We start from the raw sequence: 19683 nt of genomic DNA, 5'->3' as shown, positions 1-19683 counted from the left end.
GGCTTTAAAAGGGAGGCATGATGAAGGAAGTCAGATGACCTACTAGCTGGGCCTTATGACTGATCAGTAAACAATGGGACAGACTACAGACAGAATACAAACTGCAACTGCATGCACTGCTACATCAGAGATGACGCAAAGCGGAACTGCTTATCTGTAAGAATTCTAACCTCTTCCTATGGGGTTTGGGGTGAAAGAAGTTTTTACATATGCTCTGCTTCCAACCTCTGATAGACACCCCCTTTCCCTCCCCAGTCCTCCTCTCTCTTCCAGCAATTTCATTCCCTTTCCTCACTAAACTTGGGCATCCAGCCAACAGCATAATCATGCTTCTCTTTCAAACAACCCTAAAACATAAAGCCAAACAAACTAAAATAAGTGAAAGTGGGAGAGGCAATGTTGCAAGAGATCTAACACTGAGGAAATGAACCAAGGTCTCCAGCTCACCAAGTCCGGTTAAATTGGGGAAGTTCAGTTCCTCGCTGGCCGGCTGCATTGCAGGTCCCTCTGTTTTGGTGTTGGTTTTTGGTGCAAAACACACATACAGCATCTATGTCCAAGGAAAGCAGCCTTTGAACTACACCTACAAAGCTGGTAAGGCAGCATACACCCCTTCATTGATAAACCTGGTTTAAAGGAGGCTATTTTGCTTTGACCCAAACCTACTCTTTGTTGACTTAAAACTAAAAAAGAGAAAGAAAAAAGTCAAATCATAGCATGAAACCTGTATGTGTAGCCTTTTAGACTAGTTTAACCAAGACAGTATAACATAATATCTGAAAGCCTTGGAGATACACCCTCTGGGATCCAACTATACTGGTGTAAAATTATCATCGCTACTGGATATTCCTTACCAGACCTTTGCTGAAAGCTACTGACTCTGCAATGCTTGTGTGAGCATTGCCCAATTCGTATCAGGCAGAGAAACAGTCAAGTTAGTTCACATGATTTTTTAAGTTGTTTAAACTACTCTTGCAAATTTTGCCTGAAGCTAATTTGAGGAGGACTTACATGAACTGTATCTCTAGCCAATACATAAGGGCAGTGACTTCCTTCGGCAGCACAGTCTCCTTAAAGTAGCTGTTAGCTGCACATTGACAAACAAGTCGAAGCCTTGCCTTTACAAAAAGGTTTAGAAAAAGACAGGGAGGGGGAAGAAAAAACCAACTTTTGAAAGAAAACCTTTAATCGGGATTTTCTAAGCAGATATTACTTGGAATTGAATTAGATCAAAGTCCTCATTACTTAAGCATTCTATTTTCTTCTAGCATTAAGCAACCATCTCGGCTAAAACAAAGGAGACTAAGTTCGTTTTGTAAAAGTTTTTCTACACCGCCATTACTTAGAATCGTTACACAGTTCAGATTTGCTACTTTGATTCAGGCCCTCAATCCCAGCATACATAACATGAAATTTACCTGTCCTGCTGTATTTCTTCCTCATGTGTTATTATTTTAATTTAAGACACCTGCTTTTCTCAGTTCTCACACTCAGATCATGGAGAATGAATACCAGTAAACAGACATACTCCCACCGGAAGCATCAGTGCTTTCCACTACTGTTGCTTCCCATAGGTAGACCTTGTCCCATATTATTCAGGAAAGACACACCTCCCTTCTATGGCCTCTCTTCCCCAATCAGGAAACAATTTCTCATTTTCTTTTACATCACTTTCCCGTGAATACTTCAAGGCAACTGACCACTCAAGACTTGAGTATAAATTCTCACTTTCACAGGGACAGAACTAACCTGGTTGTCACTTCATAACTTACAGAAACTTGTTCTTAATGATCTGGTTTACAGCACAGATGAGAGATGAACTGCTGCACATAGGAATAAACGTGGCAAAGGGCCGCAACTCCTTCAGCCTGCTGTGACAGTGTCTCCTATATTCAAGCTTCATCACACTTCAGCTGAAGACATTCTTTTACAGGCTTGAGTTGGGATGCTGAATCTAAAAGTCACTTAATACATATTTTTTATTTTGTTTTTAATTAAAAAGCTTGCTATTGTTGTTATAAAATTTGTCCCGCATCATAGTAAGCTGTATTCAAAAATACATTTCTGTACAGGACACAATGCAAGCTGCCACCTCCAGAAGAGAGGGCTGAGCTAGTGTTGGAATCGGAAGACATTTGCTCATTAAGAGAGGAGAAGGCTGTGTGTTCTACATGGCAACTTTTCATTTCCTTACTTCTGTAAGTTTAAAGAAACACATTTTTCTCACAGTCCAGATACCGGCCAGTAAGCACTCAGGGCTTCAAGGTCTTCACACACATCATCATCTCTTTCAATTCCATTTCTCTCACCTTTCCATTTTTACATGGAAAACTTGTAGCATGCAGTATGTACATAAGGTACTGCGCACACAAGTTATGTAAAATAGAAAAGATTCTTGCCAAGAAACTATACTGCACATACTACTTATCCTCACAAAAAAAGGACAGGAAAATAAATATGTGATAAATACTAGCTACTCCATTTCATGATTAGACTCTACGATACTATGCTAGATACCATAATCTATAGTATAAAATCCATGGTCAACTTACAATTATTCAGAAAAGGAGCAGGAAGGGAGGGTCAGATAACATGGATAAAGCAACAGGTTAATATAAAACGTAATGCAGATGGTGCACAATGATTACTAACAACACTGCTGACAGAAGAGTATCAAGACCTCCTAGGTAGCACTGAGCCAGACTATAGAAAACCCCTATAAGGCAGCACAGTGCCTTTTAAATAAATGTATGCTGTCCAAGCTGGTGCTCCCACAACCAGCTTAGGTACTCCAAGTACACCTACTACGTTGTTAAACCACTCTCAACAATCTCTTCATAGCTATGAGGAGTTCTACCTGAAAAGACTATCAGTGAGGAAGACTGTATTTTACTGTCACTTTGCTTAATGCTCTGCTCTGGCTTTCATCTGTATCAGTGGAACATCTCATATGGTCAGCAATTCCAACAGCTCTGCGGCTAAACTGTAAGTTTGGGAAGGAGAGCTGGCACAGAAAAAAGGCAGGAATAGGTCAGTCAGGAGGGCTAGAAATGTAAAATGCAACCAACAAAGACTTCATATTTCCACCATTCATCTATTTGTTTTATAAATGCTAGCAATTACTTCAATACATCTTAATATTGTACATAAAATTATTAATCTACAAGTATTTTCACATATAAATGTCAGCTAATTTAATAGCAATAATTAGTAACACTGCAGTTTACCTAGTATCACATTAGTTTTGCATATTGTTCCTATATATTTCATCAATCAGTTCAAAATATGTTACTCTTTTTTTCACAGAAAGTTTAAGTAGAATGATATATTAAAGTCAGCAATAGATGGACAGACCATAAAGAAAAATGTTTTAGCTGTGAATGCATTTCAGAATGGCTGAAGTGGAGAATTAGAAATGAACCAGCTCAGACCATAACTGAAAACTCAAAAGTCCTAAAAAGCAAAGTGAGTAATTTCACATAAAAAGGCCAATTACTTTCAGAGAAAGGCAAGCATTTCTATAAATTTTTATGCCTGTTATTACTGTGTTTCTCTGAAGCTCTTAATAGAGTGCGTCCATATTTATGGCATTTAAATACAGCCTCATCAGACTACACAGTAAGGTCACCAAATATGTCTCATACCACTGCAGACACTAATCTGTCTTCAGCAGGATGGCATTTTATAGAGAGGAAAGAAAAGTCAATAAAGTCCAACAGTCAAAAGTCCTATGTTCTTTTAATGACTCCTTGAGGCCATCTCTCATGCTGACATCATCCCTAACAAAAAAAGTCTATTACACTTTACACAAGCAGCGTTGCAATTTTCAATAGGACAATTATTGCCAGAATTCTAGAAAAAGAGCTGGAGTCTTACCAAGTCATCTGTGCAGTACAAGCCATTTTAGTGTCAAGAAATAAAGCAACAGTATAGGATATGTATGGAAAATAACCCGTATCAAACAGAGAGAACAGCCAAATGAGGACATAAATGACAGCAATTGCCAAAATGTATTTTCATAATATGAAATAAATTTTGAATCTGGAAACCATAAAAGTCACCTTCAAAAACACACCATGCAGCCATTAGCAGGGATCAAGGAGTACAGAACCTGTGGTCACAGTTTCATACATCTTCACTTTTAAAAAAGTTAAGCTTGCTAAAAACTACTAGCAAGGCTACCAAAATGATTGTAACGTTCTCAAATTAATATTTTGAGTTGATTTGTATACATCTTTTCACAAAAAACAACCCCAAACCATTATGAATCCCTGGTAGCAAACACACAAAACAAACCCGAAACTGATCTGACAACAACTGAAAATAGATTTTTATTTATTTATTTATAAAACCCAAACTTATCCCTGTTCAGGAAAGTCCTTAAATCAAGGTTTAACAGTAAACATTTCTCTGAAGAGGCTGTGATGGAAATTAATATCAAACTGCAGTAGTAATTTTTAAAGTTTCTGGCTGGTTGGCTCTATCCCTCTAGCTCCTTCTCAGAAACACCAGTTTTGTACACGTGACAACTCTTTATCTATGCTGGCTCAGTAGAAACTGCATGGAGCAGAAGAAAAAGGAGAACGGAAGCTTTTTGTCCTGCTAGAAGAATTCTTGACAAACACTGAGCCACAGAAGAAAAGCTGTGTGGTGACTGCCCACACTGCACAACAACGACGACGAGAATTCCAGAGATCTCCATTATTCCATTTCATAACGACTGTTTTAACTGCTAATATTTTTAGAGCTCTACATATACATAAAACCTTATTAAAAACAGTGTTCATTTGCAAATGTGTAAAAAATCCAAATGGAAAAATCTGAAAGTTACAGAGAAACTGCTTCATACGTGCTAACACACGGACACAAGCATGACACTCGAAATGTATGAAAGCATACTAGTGCTTCTCAGCAACGTGACACCCTGCCTTCTGCCCACTGCTTATGAAATACTTGACTGTGTTCCAGCAGAGCAGGGTTTCATTTTACAAGAGGGCTTAGTTAGCAGTGAGGGGAAGTGTGCAGTAAATGAATTCATCACTCCCTGCCCCCCATGTAAAGTTTTGTCAGGTACAAAAGGAATTACCCAACTAAATGAATCATCCCTGCCCATGGCAGGGGGTTGGAACTAGATGATCTTTGAGGTCCCTTCCAACCCAAACTATTCTATGATTCTATGAACTTAAAAAAAAAATTTTAAAGAAAAGGCATTTTAAAAAGCTTTGAAAATGGAGCTAGAACTATTGCCAGATTGTAAATCCATGTGCAAACCTCTGGATTCATCTATTTTTTTTTTCCATTAAAAGTTATGAGCATTGTTAGAAACATACATTTAATATTCATCCAAGCCATTTATTGCTCCCAAAATCTCACAAGGATAACGGGCTTAGGTAAAAAGAGGGACAAGTCTTCTACTTAGGTGAAACAGCAGGTAAACTAGTAGTTGCAGTACCGCAAAAAAATCCCAAAGCAATCCAATGCCAAATCATAGAAAATAGTCCCACTGCAACAATCACTCCCTAGATTTTAATCAAGAGACTTAATAGAAATAATTAAATTTTAACAAGTTTCAGCTTTCAGAAGCCTGCACAGAGAAGTAAGGAGACGGGAGAAAAGGGCTTTGATGCAACAAGGGTACTGGATAGCTTTAGAGCGCTGCAATTACAAATTTGATTGTCACTGAATAGCGAAGAATAAGCCAATGAATCACACACAGTAAAATGGAAAGGTTATACATTGTAAATAATTGTCCCCAATATGCAATTTTTAAGACAATACAGTATAAAACCGGCACAGCATTAAAACATTAATTTAACTTCAGTATAAATATGGAAGTGATCAGCAAAAAGAAAGCAGTAAGGGTAGGAAAATGTGAGTCCAACAGGATAATTAAAGTTTATACAAAAATAAAAATAACGATAAAGCACTAACAATAGTGATGGTACTGAATATTTCTCTTGCCCTGAAGGTAATATTGATCTTGCTACTCTAAGTGCAAGATGATAAAGAAAATCTATCCTGAGATCACTAGAAGTACAGAAATGCATCCATACTTCTAACAGAATAAAACTCTTCAGACTGCTATAAAGCAAGAATGAGAAACTTGTGAAAAAGTCTCACCATAAAATACATTTGAAAATAAAACCATTTTAATTTATAGTTCACCTGATAATATTTAACATTCTTTACAAACAAGAATTTCCCCATCTCAAACTGTTTTATGAATCAAGTCCTTCAGAACACCACAAACTATTTTTGCTTATCAAAAAGGATGTCTTCAGCTTTACAACTGTTAACATCCCCGGTTCCTCCTAAGTACCGTCATCCCTGCACAACATGCAATTTTATGAGATTACATAATGTAGTAATATAGTTTCAAATCAACTGGCATGGAAATAAAATACAAAGGCATATAAAAAACTATTTCCACAAATTTAGTCTATGTGCAACATAAAACTTGAAATGAAATTAAACTCAAGTCCCCCGAATAAGATAGATGGCTTATGATTTCTTTTTCCTCCTCTCTTCATGGGGGACAAACTATGTTTTCTAGCTTTAAAATTACATGACTTGCCTGAGAAATAAAACAATACACCAAAGAAAATCTTTTATAAACGCTTCTGACACAAACTTGTATCGCTGTGCAAACAGTGAGAAAGCAGGATGTACCACACAAATTAGAGAAAGCGAGATGCAAAGAGATGGGAAACACAGCGGCAGAAGGATTTCTTTAAGGTCAAAAACAGAGAATGGAAATAGAATAGGCAAATCTAAGATGCATCATTTAAGCATGAACACATTTTCTTCTCATGCGATTAAAAAATAGACACCACTGTTCAGCAGACTGAAACATCCTCATTTGAGAAAAACAGAAGTATAAACTGCTTCTCCAAGAGTGAGGTGATAGCCATAGCAGTCTACTGACAGATCCTCTCTGTCTCTTGTGCTGCATCACATTGGTGCCACGCAAAAGCATAGAGAAATTCTCATGATTCTACTCATATCTTTTTGTTTGTTTGCTTTTGTAATCCCCAACAACTGCCAGGTGTCAGATACATTTCTCATTAATATTACTGAGAAAGCCCCAGAGACATGTGTTTTAATCATTCATTAGAAGAGGAAGCGCCTCCCCCAAAACAGAGACACCATCTCATTCAAGTTATCCCAGAATCTGCTTATATAGCTTGCATTGCATACTTCTAAAAAACACTTGTATTTCCATTTATTATGTCTCCATTTATTATGGTCAAGGGTTGAAAAGAACTGCGTCATATGGGAGGGATACAATCCAATTTAAAAATAAAATCACATTTCTGTCTGAAAACCTAATTGGATAGAAATAATAACAGTGGTTATTAAAACTGTAACTTTTTTCCACTTAAATACTGCAAATCTGGCAGCACTGTGCCAACAATTGCATTATTAATGAAAATATATATTTTTGCCTTTTGTTTCACGTATCCAAAGAAGAAAAATGTGTTTTAAGAAAAAGGAGTATGAACTGAGTAATATTTTAATTTTATTTAAATGTGAAAAGCTATTTAAAGTTTATAGTCTAGTTTCAAACTGATAACATGTTATTGAAATGGAACTTCTACAGACTTATTTCTTAACCACTTTCTGAAGCAGCACTATGGGAACTGTGAATAAAAATTATACTGCAGTAACGTTGACACAAAGAATTTAACAGATTAACATATGCACTTCTCATTTTAGGATATATTTGTGAAAGCAGAGATGGCAGATGTTTAAAAGATTACATCTGTATTAGTCACATAATTCATACCCAAATAATGTGCACTAGAAATATGTGGGGGAAAAGTACCACTTCCATTGTGCCTTCCCTCTTCAAAGTGCTGTATACTCCTTAACTAATAGCAGTAAACACAACTCTCTTACCTGTTCCCTAATGGAGATTTGAATAGAATGTTATGGTGCAGAAAAAGTTAAACTCAAGATAAACATATGAAGTGTGTTAGTTTCACAAGGAACAGAGATTTTTGGCAAGGAAAGCTATGTTCAAAAATTTATTTTATTAGTACTTTAGTACTTTTGTCAAGATGAAATTCTATGAACTGGAAGAGATTCTTGCATTAAGTAACAAAAATGCTCTTCTGAAAAATGCAGTAAGAGCAATCAGGCTTTGCAACCTGTAATATAGTACTGCCAAGGTATTTTCAATATCTGAAGGAATAAATTTTAGAAAATATGGTAGGTAGAGGTATTTCTACCCACAAAAGTATATTCAAAACCAATATAAGTTTCAGATCTAGGATAAAAGTAGTTTGTACCACACTCTTTAATCATACTTAAATTTCATGTTTATTCAGCATGATTATAACCATCTGCACACTTGAACTTGCAATTAATGTAACGATATGCAAAAAGCATATAAAGTTAAATCTGTAAAAAATATGACATATCACAATCAATAAAATTCTCAAAATAATTACAATACAGGTGTGTTTTTGTAACCTCTGACATTCTTGATAACTTACAGTACAGCCCTGGGAAAAATTTAATTCTTCAAAATATAACGTCAAGTCTCAGAGAAACTACAGTATCTTCACAGTAAGTTGTGTTTGTTTCTTTTTCTTTGTTTAAATAAGCACATTAATACTCTTAAAAGTATATTTCTGGTAGTATAAATAAACCATCAGGTAAGGCATAAGAGATTGTAAAAAGTGTTTTTCAATAGAAAGCTAGCCTTCTTACTCTACATGAAGAGAAGAAATCTGTCACTCAATGCCATTTGCTAACATTCACCATATCAATCAGGCAAGAGAAGGAGGGATGTAATACTTCAGGAAGATTCTAAATAGTTGCTGTACATTTGGGCACTAACAAAATAGACCAAAATCTTCCTCCTCTTATTTCAAATTAAAAATTAATGCTTTTTTCCCCCCTCAGGGAAAAGAAAAAAAAAAAAACAACAGCAGCCATAAAAATTGTGAGCGAGTATCTTAAAAAAAAAAATATCTTAAGGTGTTCATAATAAGAAATTTGCAGTTAAATATTGTCTCATGGTAAGTGACATGACAGCACCTTTAAATTGAAAATCTGATTTGAAAAGCTGATTTTAAAAAATGTGTTTTCAAGGAGACAAGAACCAAAAGACAGATTGAACAGTAGGAGTTATGGGGGGGGAAGGGTAGCACTCTCCATGAAAATTTCTTTCACCATGCTCAGAATGGAAAGCTAGCATTTAATCACCAGTGCAGGGTATCAACCGTGAAGCTTCTAGGCTTTCCTCCTCACACTATAACTTTTAAAGGTAATTGTAACTATATTCTGACACGTAGGCATCCCTGAATGATGGGATATCATTCACCTGCATGGCAGCAGAACAGAGCCATGCAATACATAATACTTGAATATTTTGCAACACATGTACAGCTCACATTATCAATCTGCTGGTTTAGCATAGATGGGTTCCAAAGATAGTTTTTTTACCCTGCTAAGCACAAATCTATCTGCCCCTTGGCAAGCCAGTAGAATGAAAGGAAGTAGCAGATATTTTATGGCTCATAACCACATTCAGTTGTAGCCCTCTACAAAAAACATTTATTCCAAGGCTGAGCTTGGAGTCAATGTAATGACAAGCACCTAATTGTCCTGCTATTATTGCGCTCGATGACTCTCTTACCCCTAAAGAACAGCATGTATGACACCACCTCAAAGACCAGTAAAAGCCTTGGGCTATGACTGAACTAAGAGGTGATATATATGGCCATAAATAATAACGAATTAAGCAGGTTTAAATTACTACTTGTCTCATCAGCACCCTAAAATTAATGTTATCCTTGGATTTAAAAGGAATTTTCTACCAAACATTAAAATACCACTTATTCCTCTATCGTGCTAACAACTTTGACGAGAAGACTGGAGTTGGCAATGAGAGAGGCATTTGAGACAGAGGATAAGATCAACAAGGAAAGAAGAAAAGGTTAGACACGGAAGCTGGGATGAAAGAACTGAAAAGAAAAAAAAAAAAGAAATTAAGGCAGAAGAGACAGAACTGAGATAACGATATATTTCTGGGGACAAGACATGTGACGTGAACAGAGGAACCCAAACCTGCCAGAGCACAATTTGCTCCAGCACCAAGTACAGAACCCAGGATGCACATCCCATCACTCCTCTGCTCTCCAATAACTGTACAACCCAGAGGGAGAGCATCCCACTCTACAAACAGGTCCGAGGAAACAACAACTTACTGCTCTCTTATTAGCTCAGGTAAGACAGACCTCATGGATGTAAAGACTCTGCTGATGAGTCGTGTGGATGCCAGCATGATTCCACTTAACTGAATCTAGAAATTCAGCCTGAATTTAGAATTCAGTGCTAAAAAAGTAACCTGAAAAAGGCACTGCTACTTTGTACAGAGAAAACTCGTAAGACTGTAAAATCAACCACAGAGACAGTATAGACTATAATCAAAGATGCCCATGTAACTTTAATTGCTCATTTCCTGTGTATATCTACTGGTTAATTAACAACCACATACTACTTTTTGATCCTCTTCAAAATTTTTCTGTTCGAGTAGATTTCTTCAGACAAGATGAAATTACTGTAAGAATCAGAACTGATCACAGTAACTGTCTTATGCAAGAGACTGCTGTTGAAAAACCATTAGGGAACAAAGCAGGGAATTACAGAAAGAAAAAGATGGCTAACCTGAAAGCTGGTGAATCCTGCTTTTGAAAAATGGATTGCATCTTGTCAGTGCCATGTATTTCCTTCTAAATTCTAAGCAAATCTTATAAACTAATTTTTCCAAAAGTAGTAATTAATCACATATTCCCATTTTTCTAGATGTTGGGCTTGATTTCCAGTACTCCTGAGGAGTCACCAAGGCATCTGAAGTTAATAAGAACTGCATTAAAAAAAAAACCAACCAAAAAAACCAACCCCTCCCCCCAAAAAAACCCCAAAACAACAAAAACCCCCAAACCTCAAAAACCCACTAAAACACCTGTAATAGGTGGGTTGCCTAAAGGTTCAGGCACTAAGTGTTTTTGAATTTGGTACCCCAAATGAGCAAATGCTTTCAAACTTTGTATGATTCCAAGCTTCATACCTATAAAATGCAGTAACATCACCTTGCTTCACTTCATAGATTACATGAAAAATAGTGTTTGAAATCTTTTCAATAGTAGGGAGCGCTACCCAAAACCCCAAAGCAACAATAGTTCTGAATATAGAAATGTGTTAAGTTTCAACAATAAGCAGAATAAAGAGACTAAAATTCACATTGGTCATTGAACAATGGGGGAGTGGTGAGGAACTGAATAGATGCTCACTAATCCTACTGCCCTCTGCATAGAGCACCATGGTTAAAAACCGTATGTTCCAGCAGCCAACACCTGGGCTGCATAGCAAGTGGGAATTTTTAGGCATATCCTCATTTTGGAGTGTTTGAACTACATTTAGAGAAGACTATGACTGTAAATACTTTAACTTTCAAATCAACATTACTAGCTAGAAAAGAACAAAGACTCTGCTCACTCTAAAGAGATTTCTGGGCTCTGTCAGTGAAAGCACCAGTTTATAGTGTGGAATCATAAGTGAGGCTGAAATAAAGGGCCATTGGGACAGTTTTGGGGACTTCAAAGTGAAAAAATAAAGCCCTCTTCCTGCATATATACAAGAGTACTAACATGCACAACAATCCCATGAAGAAAATTCCACAATGTATTTATTACCCTTTGTGTCTTCTCTAAATATCTGTAATTCAGAGAACTAAAGCAGTATTTTAACCCTAATGAACTGATAGGGTCTTTTAACATGAATGGGTTTTCACTCCTCCACTTTGGAGAGGGGCACATAAAGAAGAAAGCTCACTGCATAGCCCATGACTTCAGCTAAATACACAACTGCAATTCATTCAAGCTGTTTGGCTAACATCAGAAACCATGAGATCCAAGCCTGATTAGTTATTAGAGAACCGCCCCTGAATTGAGTTATAGTCTTTTCGTTAGCTACCATGTAATTTTATTTTTAACACATGGTGTATAATTTGCAGTGTTTGTTGTAACTAATTCTTTACTGCTGGTTCTTCTGCTGACAAAACTAATTATGTCTACTGCAGTCTAAGGCTAAACCTAAACCATCAGTTTAAAATTACTTGCATAAAATAACGTATTTTGCCAAATGAAAGCATGAGATCCAAATCTGTCAACAGTAAAGTTTCACTGAATGCAATTCAGCTCTATGAGGCACGCTCTAAAAGAAAAAAATTCCCAGGCCCACTGACTTAAAGGCTAGCACATTATTTTACAAAAAAATAACGAGCAAATTTACAAGTTAGTGATAAAAGATTACAAAATAGAGTTAAGGTGTGATTTCACAATTGATGTGAGTCAATTTAAGCTTATATATCTGCCAAAACAGGCCCTCTCATTCATATCACCCCACTCAGTCTTTCCACCCTTTCTGTTTGCTGGCACTCACACACAAGTGAAAATGTAGGAAGCTGCCCAAGGATTTGATCCAACTGCAAACTAGTTACTGGCTGAGTCTTCAGCCAGGTAAGTACGAAACACTTTGCTGGAAGGCAATATGATTGCTCCTGTGCAGCAGGAGATGAAGACAGAACGTCCCTTTTTGGCATCAGCCTAGAACTTGGCTCACATTAGGCTGTGTATTTACAACTGACTTCAGGGAGTACTTAACCAATATAAATTTGCTACCCCAAAGGACAGGTACAGCCACAGGACAAGAGGGCTAGAAACATCATGAGAGAAACAAAGACATTTCCTTTTTTCCTAATTTGTCCTTCATGTGACTGTAGGAGTACTCAATATATCCACCTATCAATCCCTCTCCTCTTCACTTTTTACGTGGTTACAGTTATCTCCAAAATATAACTAAGAGTGTGTATGCAGACAAGACAGTATTAAAGCAAAACAAAAAAAGTCTGATCATGATGGAGGCATAGAAGTGGAAGACTACTAGGAAAGTAACTAGAAACACATGCGATCATGAACACCACCTAGAAGAGTTTACTGGTAGTAAGTTTGATTGTGGGACTTTTTTTTGTTTTAGAAGATCAACTCGCTAAACGAAGGCATTCTGAACATCATGTATTACTTTTATTGCAACAAGGCTTAGAAATGATAAGCTCAGACTCTACTTTCCCAGTTGCTATAAAACATTAGGCAAAAAGACTGCCTGTGCGCCAAGAACCTTTGAGCATTACTGCAGGCCTCAGCTCTCCATCAGAACCCAACACAACCATTCAACAAAAATAAACTATAAACTGTGACTGTCAACTGCACATTTTTAGGGTAACAGAAAAAGCAAGAGAACTGACCTCAATTTATCAACTTACCAAAGCACCACTCTCAGATAATTCCATTAGCCTAGACTAAGAATTGCCAGTATTTATGTACGGAATACACAAGATCCAGACTTTCTAATAACAGAAACATAACAAGAAAGAAATCAAGAGGGAACAATAGTGAACTTGTAAAGAGACTGACACAAGTAGGAGGTAAGACCAAAAAATGCAACTGAATGGAATAGGCTAGATTACCATCTAAAGTTTGGGGAAAGATTGTCATCCTCCGTCCTCACCCCCACAGCTACTAGAACCTCTGGACACTGTATTTCTGTTTGGGTCTTGATAAGGGTAGGGGCAAGTACACAAATCTGAGCACAAGACTCTGAACTACTCTAATGAAATGTTAGGTTTTGATTTTTAATACTGAAACTTTAGATAATTGAAATACCAACACTGTAAACTCTTCTGACAAATGGCCTGCGACTTGAACAGAGAACAAACCCATTTCCTTCCAAGTTATCTTAAAGGTCATAGTAAAATTACATTCAAGATACAGTAACCCAAAGAGCTTTTTTTTCAAACAATTATTTAATTCTAGATGGTTTGGATTCTACTGTTGTGGCTGTAAGAACAAATGTTTAGTAAATATGGCTGCTGCTGCTGTATGAGCAATACCATACTTCTCAAGCTGGTTTGCATTTCATCAGGTAATATCAACTAGATTTCTGGCAGGAAAGAAAAATAGTAGTGAGACCTCTTACTACAGAACACTTATATATAGTCACTGTAATACTTCTAAATGCATGCAAACGCATAGCGTATAGAAATTTTATTGACACTATGGTCAGATTTTACCAATTCTATCGAAAGCTGGTAAGAGTAAAAATACAGAGATACCATATTGGCAAAGTCATTCTAAAGGTAGTAGCAGACATTTTTTTCTTCTTTCTTTTCAGTGTCTTGCTGTCTTTTTTCACTATTAATATATTCCAGAAACAAGACATACTACGCTGTGTGTACTTATCTTACTAGTTGATTTCCATACAACAACTATTTCTTTTATTGCATAAATCCACATATTCCCATCTTCTCCTTTAAAAATGGAGGCAGTGAGTGGTTAAGGTAATTACAGCTGTCATGGAGGGTTTGACAAATAACTTTTCTGCTCAATGTATGCTTTAGGCCACTGGGAGAGCTGTCAGATAATGACATCAGAGTCTACATTAACGCTGGCAAAATGTAACTGTGCTTCCTTTCATATTTAACTCAGATTGTTTATAGCCCTTCCTTTTCCTATTCCCTGGTTGAGAAGAACAGTGGAATGAACAAATGGGTTGTAATTCAACTCAGATAAAATGGGGATAGGTAATGCAGATTAAATGAAAGAGTAGTAAAAAGAGAAGCACATCTTTGCTTTGTTAATGAAGAAGCTTGCTCATTCTTCATCATCAATGAGCTTTTTAAGCTTGAGTCACTTCCTAAATTCCAATTAAGTTGTAAGGGATGAGCATAAAGCACAACTGCTTTCCCCTCTTTCAGTATCTAAGTTATTATTACACCGCATTTCTTGTACATGAGCCATCCCACATGGACAAGAACGTTAGATGGACTACTGCATCAGGCACTGTTGGGAGCTACCTCCCCACTAATCCATTCCAAAGCTCTCAAGCATAGACTGTCCCATCTTCAATCTGATTTTATATTACATGACCTTAATTCCAGTCAAAGTACAAAACAACCAGAAGCTCATTATTGCTTCAATACCTGCTCAGTTCTGAGAACAACCTTGAGCACTGATCTTGGTTTAAAAAGCCTTCTGTGGGTCTTCACCATCTGGAAGACAGCAGTGCCCAGAAGCAGTTGAGGCTCTGACATTATGTGCTGGTTTTGGTTGGGATAGAGTTAATTTTCTTCACAGTAGCCAGTATGGGGCTATGCTTTGGATCTGTGCTGAAAACAGTGTTGATAAGATTTTTTCATTATTGCTGAGCAGTGCTTACACAGAGTCAAGGCCTTTTGTGCTTCTCACACCACCCACCAGTGAGAAGGCTGGGGCTGCACAAGAAGTTGAAAGGGGACACAGCCAAGACAGCTGACCCAGACTAGCCAAAAGGACATTCCCTACTATATAATGTCATGCCTCGTATATAACTGAGGAAGCTAGCCAGGAGGGGGGGGGGGGGCATTGCTGAGCATCAGCTTCAGGTGATTAGAAATTGTGCTGTGTATCACTTGTATATTCTTTTAGCATTATTATTATTCTCTTCCTTTTCTGTCCTAGTAAATTGTCTTTATCTCAACCCACGAGTTTTACTTTTCTTTACTGATTCTCTCCCCCATACCCCGAGGTGGGGTGTGTGTGTGGAAGGGGAGGAACTGAAGGAACAGCTGTGTGGTTGTTTCAGCTGCCAGCTGGGTTAAACCACAACTCATTACCAGAGAATTAACTTTCCAGTGAAAAGTTTAGTGACTGAGGCAAATGATTAATGAGGAACTTAATTTTTCCACTGATGCCTAACAGAAATATTATATTAACTTCCAGAATAAAAATGCAGCAAACCTCACCTGGTCATAAGGTTTAGTTTTAGGAGGGAATTGGACTCAATGATCCTTATGGGTCCCTTCCAACCTGAGATATTCTATGATCTGTTTATCAAATATTTTTCCAAAGTTAAGTTACACCTGCCAGAAACTCAGCTCTGATTATTGTTTAGTTTAGCGGTACCTAGAAGCTATTACAGCTTGAGCACCAGGGTTAGTATTACTGTCAACTCTGAACCCATAAAAGATCCAAATAAATGTGATCTTTCCATTGATTTAATGTTTGAAAATGTGCTATGGCTGACATCTACTTAAAGGGATTCTCCCCTCACCCATCATCAACCTCAAAATCTGCAGAGAGCACCCAACTAAACTTGATCAAGCATCTAATCTGTAACACCCTGTTTCTACTGACCTGCTTTGCTGGTTCATCTGCACTAAAAACAGCTTCCAGGCAAGGCCAGTGATTCTGTTAAGGCCTAAGGCTACGCTAGATGCTGGTTTTCCAGCAGTGTACTAACATTAATGAGGGATACAATTAATTCCCACCTATTTAACATCAATGCGTTTACAGTGACATGCAGCTACTTTTACTACTAAAAGAACGGGAATAAGCTATACCAGTATAACGTGATCCACACTAGAGAGGTGCCTATTCTGGCACATAAAAAAGAGTAAGGTTTGCATATATATTGTTTTGTCTTCAGTTTTATAGTTTGGGAGTAATTCCAGTGATTTTTATGAATCTACACACAGACACACCCCACCTGATAAGCTTTGAGTCTTTGTGGCACAGCATGCAGGAAGGCAATCGAGTCTACAGTCTAGGGGGTTATTCAAAGTGTTTGTATATGCATGTAGGCGTGTTAGGTGTTACACTGTATCATATTCTTTGTGGCTACTCCCATACAAAAGAATTGGAAGTTACACAAGAAAGAAATTGACGTGGGGAAAGAAGTACATTAAATTTGTAGCTGAGCACTCAACTGAAAACTAGAGGGTCAGAAACACTTGCACGGATTTTTCTCCACTGCCCTATTCAAAACAAACAAAAAAAGGTCATAGAATAGACCGCACTAAAAAAGGCACAAGATGAAGTTATTCATAGCATCCTTCAAAACAGATAATTTAAACTGTGTCCCCCCAATAAGCTTTGCTTCTTACAACTTAGGAACAGTTCTAGCTTTTTTCTAAGGTGCATTGTGGTGATAAATGCACAAAAGTGTATGGTATGCACTGCTGCTTATTAGCATTTAATGCTTCTTGAACAACTACAATGCAAATATTCATCACAATAGATGGGAACCTCGGTGGAAACAAGAATTCCCACAAATTGTTTAAGAGTACAGTAAATGAATAGTATTACAAACAAAAAGCCCAAATCCTTCACAAATGTGTATGCTGCATTTGCTAAATGCGTATGCTGCATTTGCTTATGGATTAGCCCGCTACACATTCATTGTCCAACTGCATTTGTAGAAAACCCTTCGAACAAAACAAATTTTATACCCCAACAAGAAGCATTTTCTATTTATAGATGTGTTCAAGTCAAATGACAGTTGTCTCAAGGTTTGTTTGGGTGTTTTTGGGGTTTTTTTGGCTGGGGTTTTTTTGTATTAGTGACAGATTTTTGCATAAATAGGACCTTACAGGACAGAGTATGAAGTCAGACAATTTTTCAAGGGGGCTCCATTTTGAATTACTTAACTGACAGTGTATCAGCACACTTACTAACAAACACAGTAACTTTCAAAAGTGATGTTTGGAGCGTATTTCTAAACTTCTAAGCTACAACTCAACACAAAACACTAGAAAATCTAAGTGACCGCACAGGAAGTAATCAAAGCTACAAACAAACGGCATGCTGACACCTTTTAAAACTATTTTTACTTCACTTATATAACTGGACAATCAAAATAAACATAAATTTGCTCTATATAATGCGTTAAGAAAACTTCTACATCCTGCACAAACTCTCATTATTTCCCAAGTCTCATCTCTCTATTCAATACACTAATATGTAAACATACTCTACAAATGTGTTTTTGCTTATGATCAAGGCGCTTACAGGGAAAGCATACATTTTCAGCCTACTCCTATGAATATATTTGAGAAACAGAAGGAAAACCCAGCCCTACTGCTTACTGTACCTTGTGAAAGTATTTCTTAAAAATCCTTAATATTTTTATCCATATAATTTCTGTTCAGTATTTTTCATATCTTGCTTATGGCTCTCAGAAGTGGCAATAATCGAAACATCAGAGCACAAAAACCACTTGCTCTTAGCGTATGCACACTTGACAGTCCTTCTTGGAAAGTTGGTTTCCCGTGTTAAAAGCACAAGATGAGAGATGGTGAGGGTGTGTATATACATACAAACACTCACGTATACATACATCAGAACAGGAACATGCCTGGCTAAAACCACATCAGTGAGCAGCAGCAGCAAGAAAAGCCTCAGAACTCTTTTAAAGACAGCCTCCAACAAGGCAAACACCTCTAGGTTAGAGACGACAAAGAAAAAAACCCAACAAATTGAGATACCTCATCGGCCAGACCAGCGACGGGCAGAGGAAGGAGTATCCTGCAACAGCTCCTCCATCCTGCCTCTCAGCCGAGGAGAGGAAGGGCGGAGAGCGAAGGGAGGAGGCGAAACGGCCCAAGAGGAGAAACGTACCAAGCATCGCCTCCGGTGGGGGGAAAATCCCCCTCTACACCCACACGTACACCCTTGAAAAGAAATAGGGGGGAACCCCTCAAACATCCACTGAGGTAATTTCTCCTCCTCGTGCATTCAGCGTCAGTTTACTGAAGAGACAGCACATTGATCACCTCAGTCTCACCCTTAACGGGTGTCCTCATCGCCCCCAGGGGACCCTGTGAGGGTGGGCTGGGGTGTGGGGGGGGACAGCCAGCCCCCCTCAAGCCCTCTCTGAGGGGGAGCCGCCAGACCCCGCCACACCGGCTACCCCCAACCCGAAGCGCTTGCGAGGGCAGGGCAAGGCGTTTCGCCAACCCGCCCTTCCCCGCCGTCTCGCCCCCCGCAACGCTGCGTCCCTTACCGGCCTGGGTGGTGTCGCTGAGGTCGTGGTTGGCGGCGCTGGCTCGCGGATAGTCACGGAGCTTCCTGCCGCTCAAACTGAGGGTACCGCTGGTCGCCGCTTCTTCTAAAGCTCGGTCCAAGGAGCGACTCCACGACCCCGGGCCTGAAGGACCAGGTGGTGGAGAACAAGCCGTCGCGTTCCCCGCCGGCATCACGGCAGAGCCGCCCTCCGGCGCCGCCAGCACCGCGGCCGCCATTTCCCCCCCGCCACCGACCGCCCCTGCCGCTGCTGCTGCTCCGGCTTCGCGCGCCACTGCGCAGGCGGAGGGGAGCTCGCGACCGACAGGGAGTGCGCATGCGTAAGCCCTGACAGTGCCCGCAGTGCGCATGCACAGCCGCCCGCCTGCGGCTACACCAACGGCCCCGAGCACCTCGTTAAAATAACCTGAAACATCCTCTTTTCGGGTCAGATTTTTCCACTCCTCTGAGGTAATCTGGCGTGCGAGGGTGCTCGCCTCCCCTTGAACATGGACGTAGTGCCAGTATACCTTCTGAAATTCAGAAAGATTCTAGTTTACCCACCAGGGTGGGATGCCACGCCGGCTGCTCAGCACAGGTCAGCTTTTGGGTGAGAACCGCTCATGGCCGCAGGGCATGTCAGACCCACTCCAGCAGCAAACCAAGGAGAAAACGCACATATCTGAATTAGATAAGAAAAGCAGCAGCTGCTTCATGTGTTTTTCCTTGATGTCATCAATCCTTAAAAGGTCACACTCTTTGCAGCGTCAGAATAAATGCCAGTGTCGCTCAGGAA

The 19683-nt window shown here is 38.8% G+C and overlaps 1 protein-coding gene across 22 annotated transcripts in view; it reads right to left on the bottom strand.

Annotated features, from left to right (window-relative positions):
* The window catches only part of LRCH3 (leucine rich repeats and calponin homology domain containing 3), a 70896-nt gene extending 51666 nt beyond the window's left edge, over positions 1-19230 (bottom strand). For 4 of the 22 annotated variants that reach the window (XM_075761349.1, XM_075761353.1, XM_075761356.1 and 1 more), the window contains exon 1: positions 18889-19207. In XM_075761349.1, coding sequence (XP_075617464.1) covers positions 18889-19126 — 238 coding nt within the window. In that variant the 5' untranslated portion in view covers positions 19127-19207. Of the gene's footprint in view, positions 1-18888 lie in introns of all 22 variants that reach the window. The other 18 variants (XM_075761336.1, XM_075761351.1, XM_075761350.1 and 15 more) reach the window with 15 other exon arrangements.
* Positions 19231-19683: the final 453 nt, after the last annotated feature.

The sequence above is a fragment of the Balearica regulorum genome, chromosome 9 (genome assembly GCF_011004875.1).
Source record: "Balearica regulorum gibbericeps isolate bBalReg1 chromosome 9, bBalReg1.pri, whole genome shotgun sequence".
Classification (NCBI taxonomy): Eukaryota; Metazoa; Chordata; class Aves; order Gruiformes; family Gruidae; genus Balearica; species Balearica regulorum.
The sequence above is the reverse complement of the archived record's forward strand: the minus strand, read 5'-3'. Positions and strand labels throughout refer to the sequence as shown.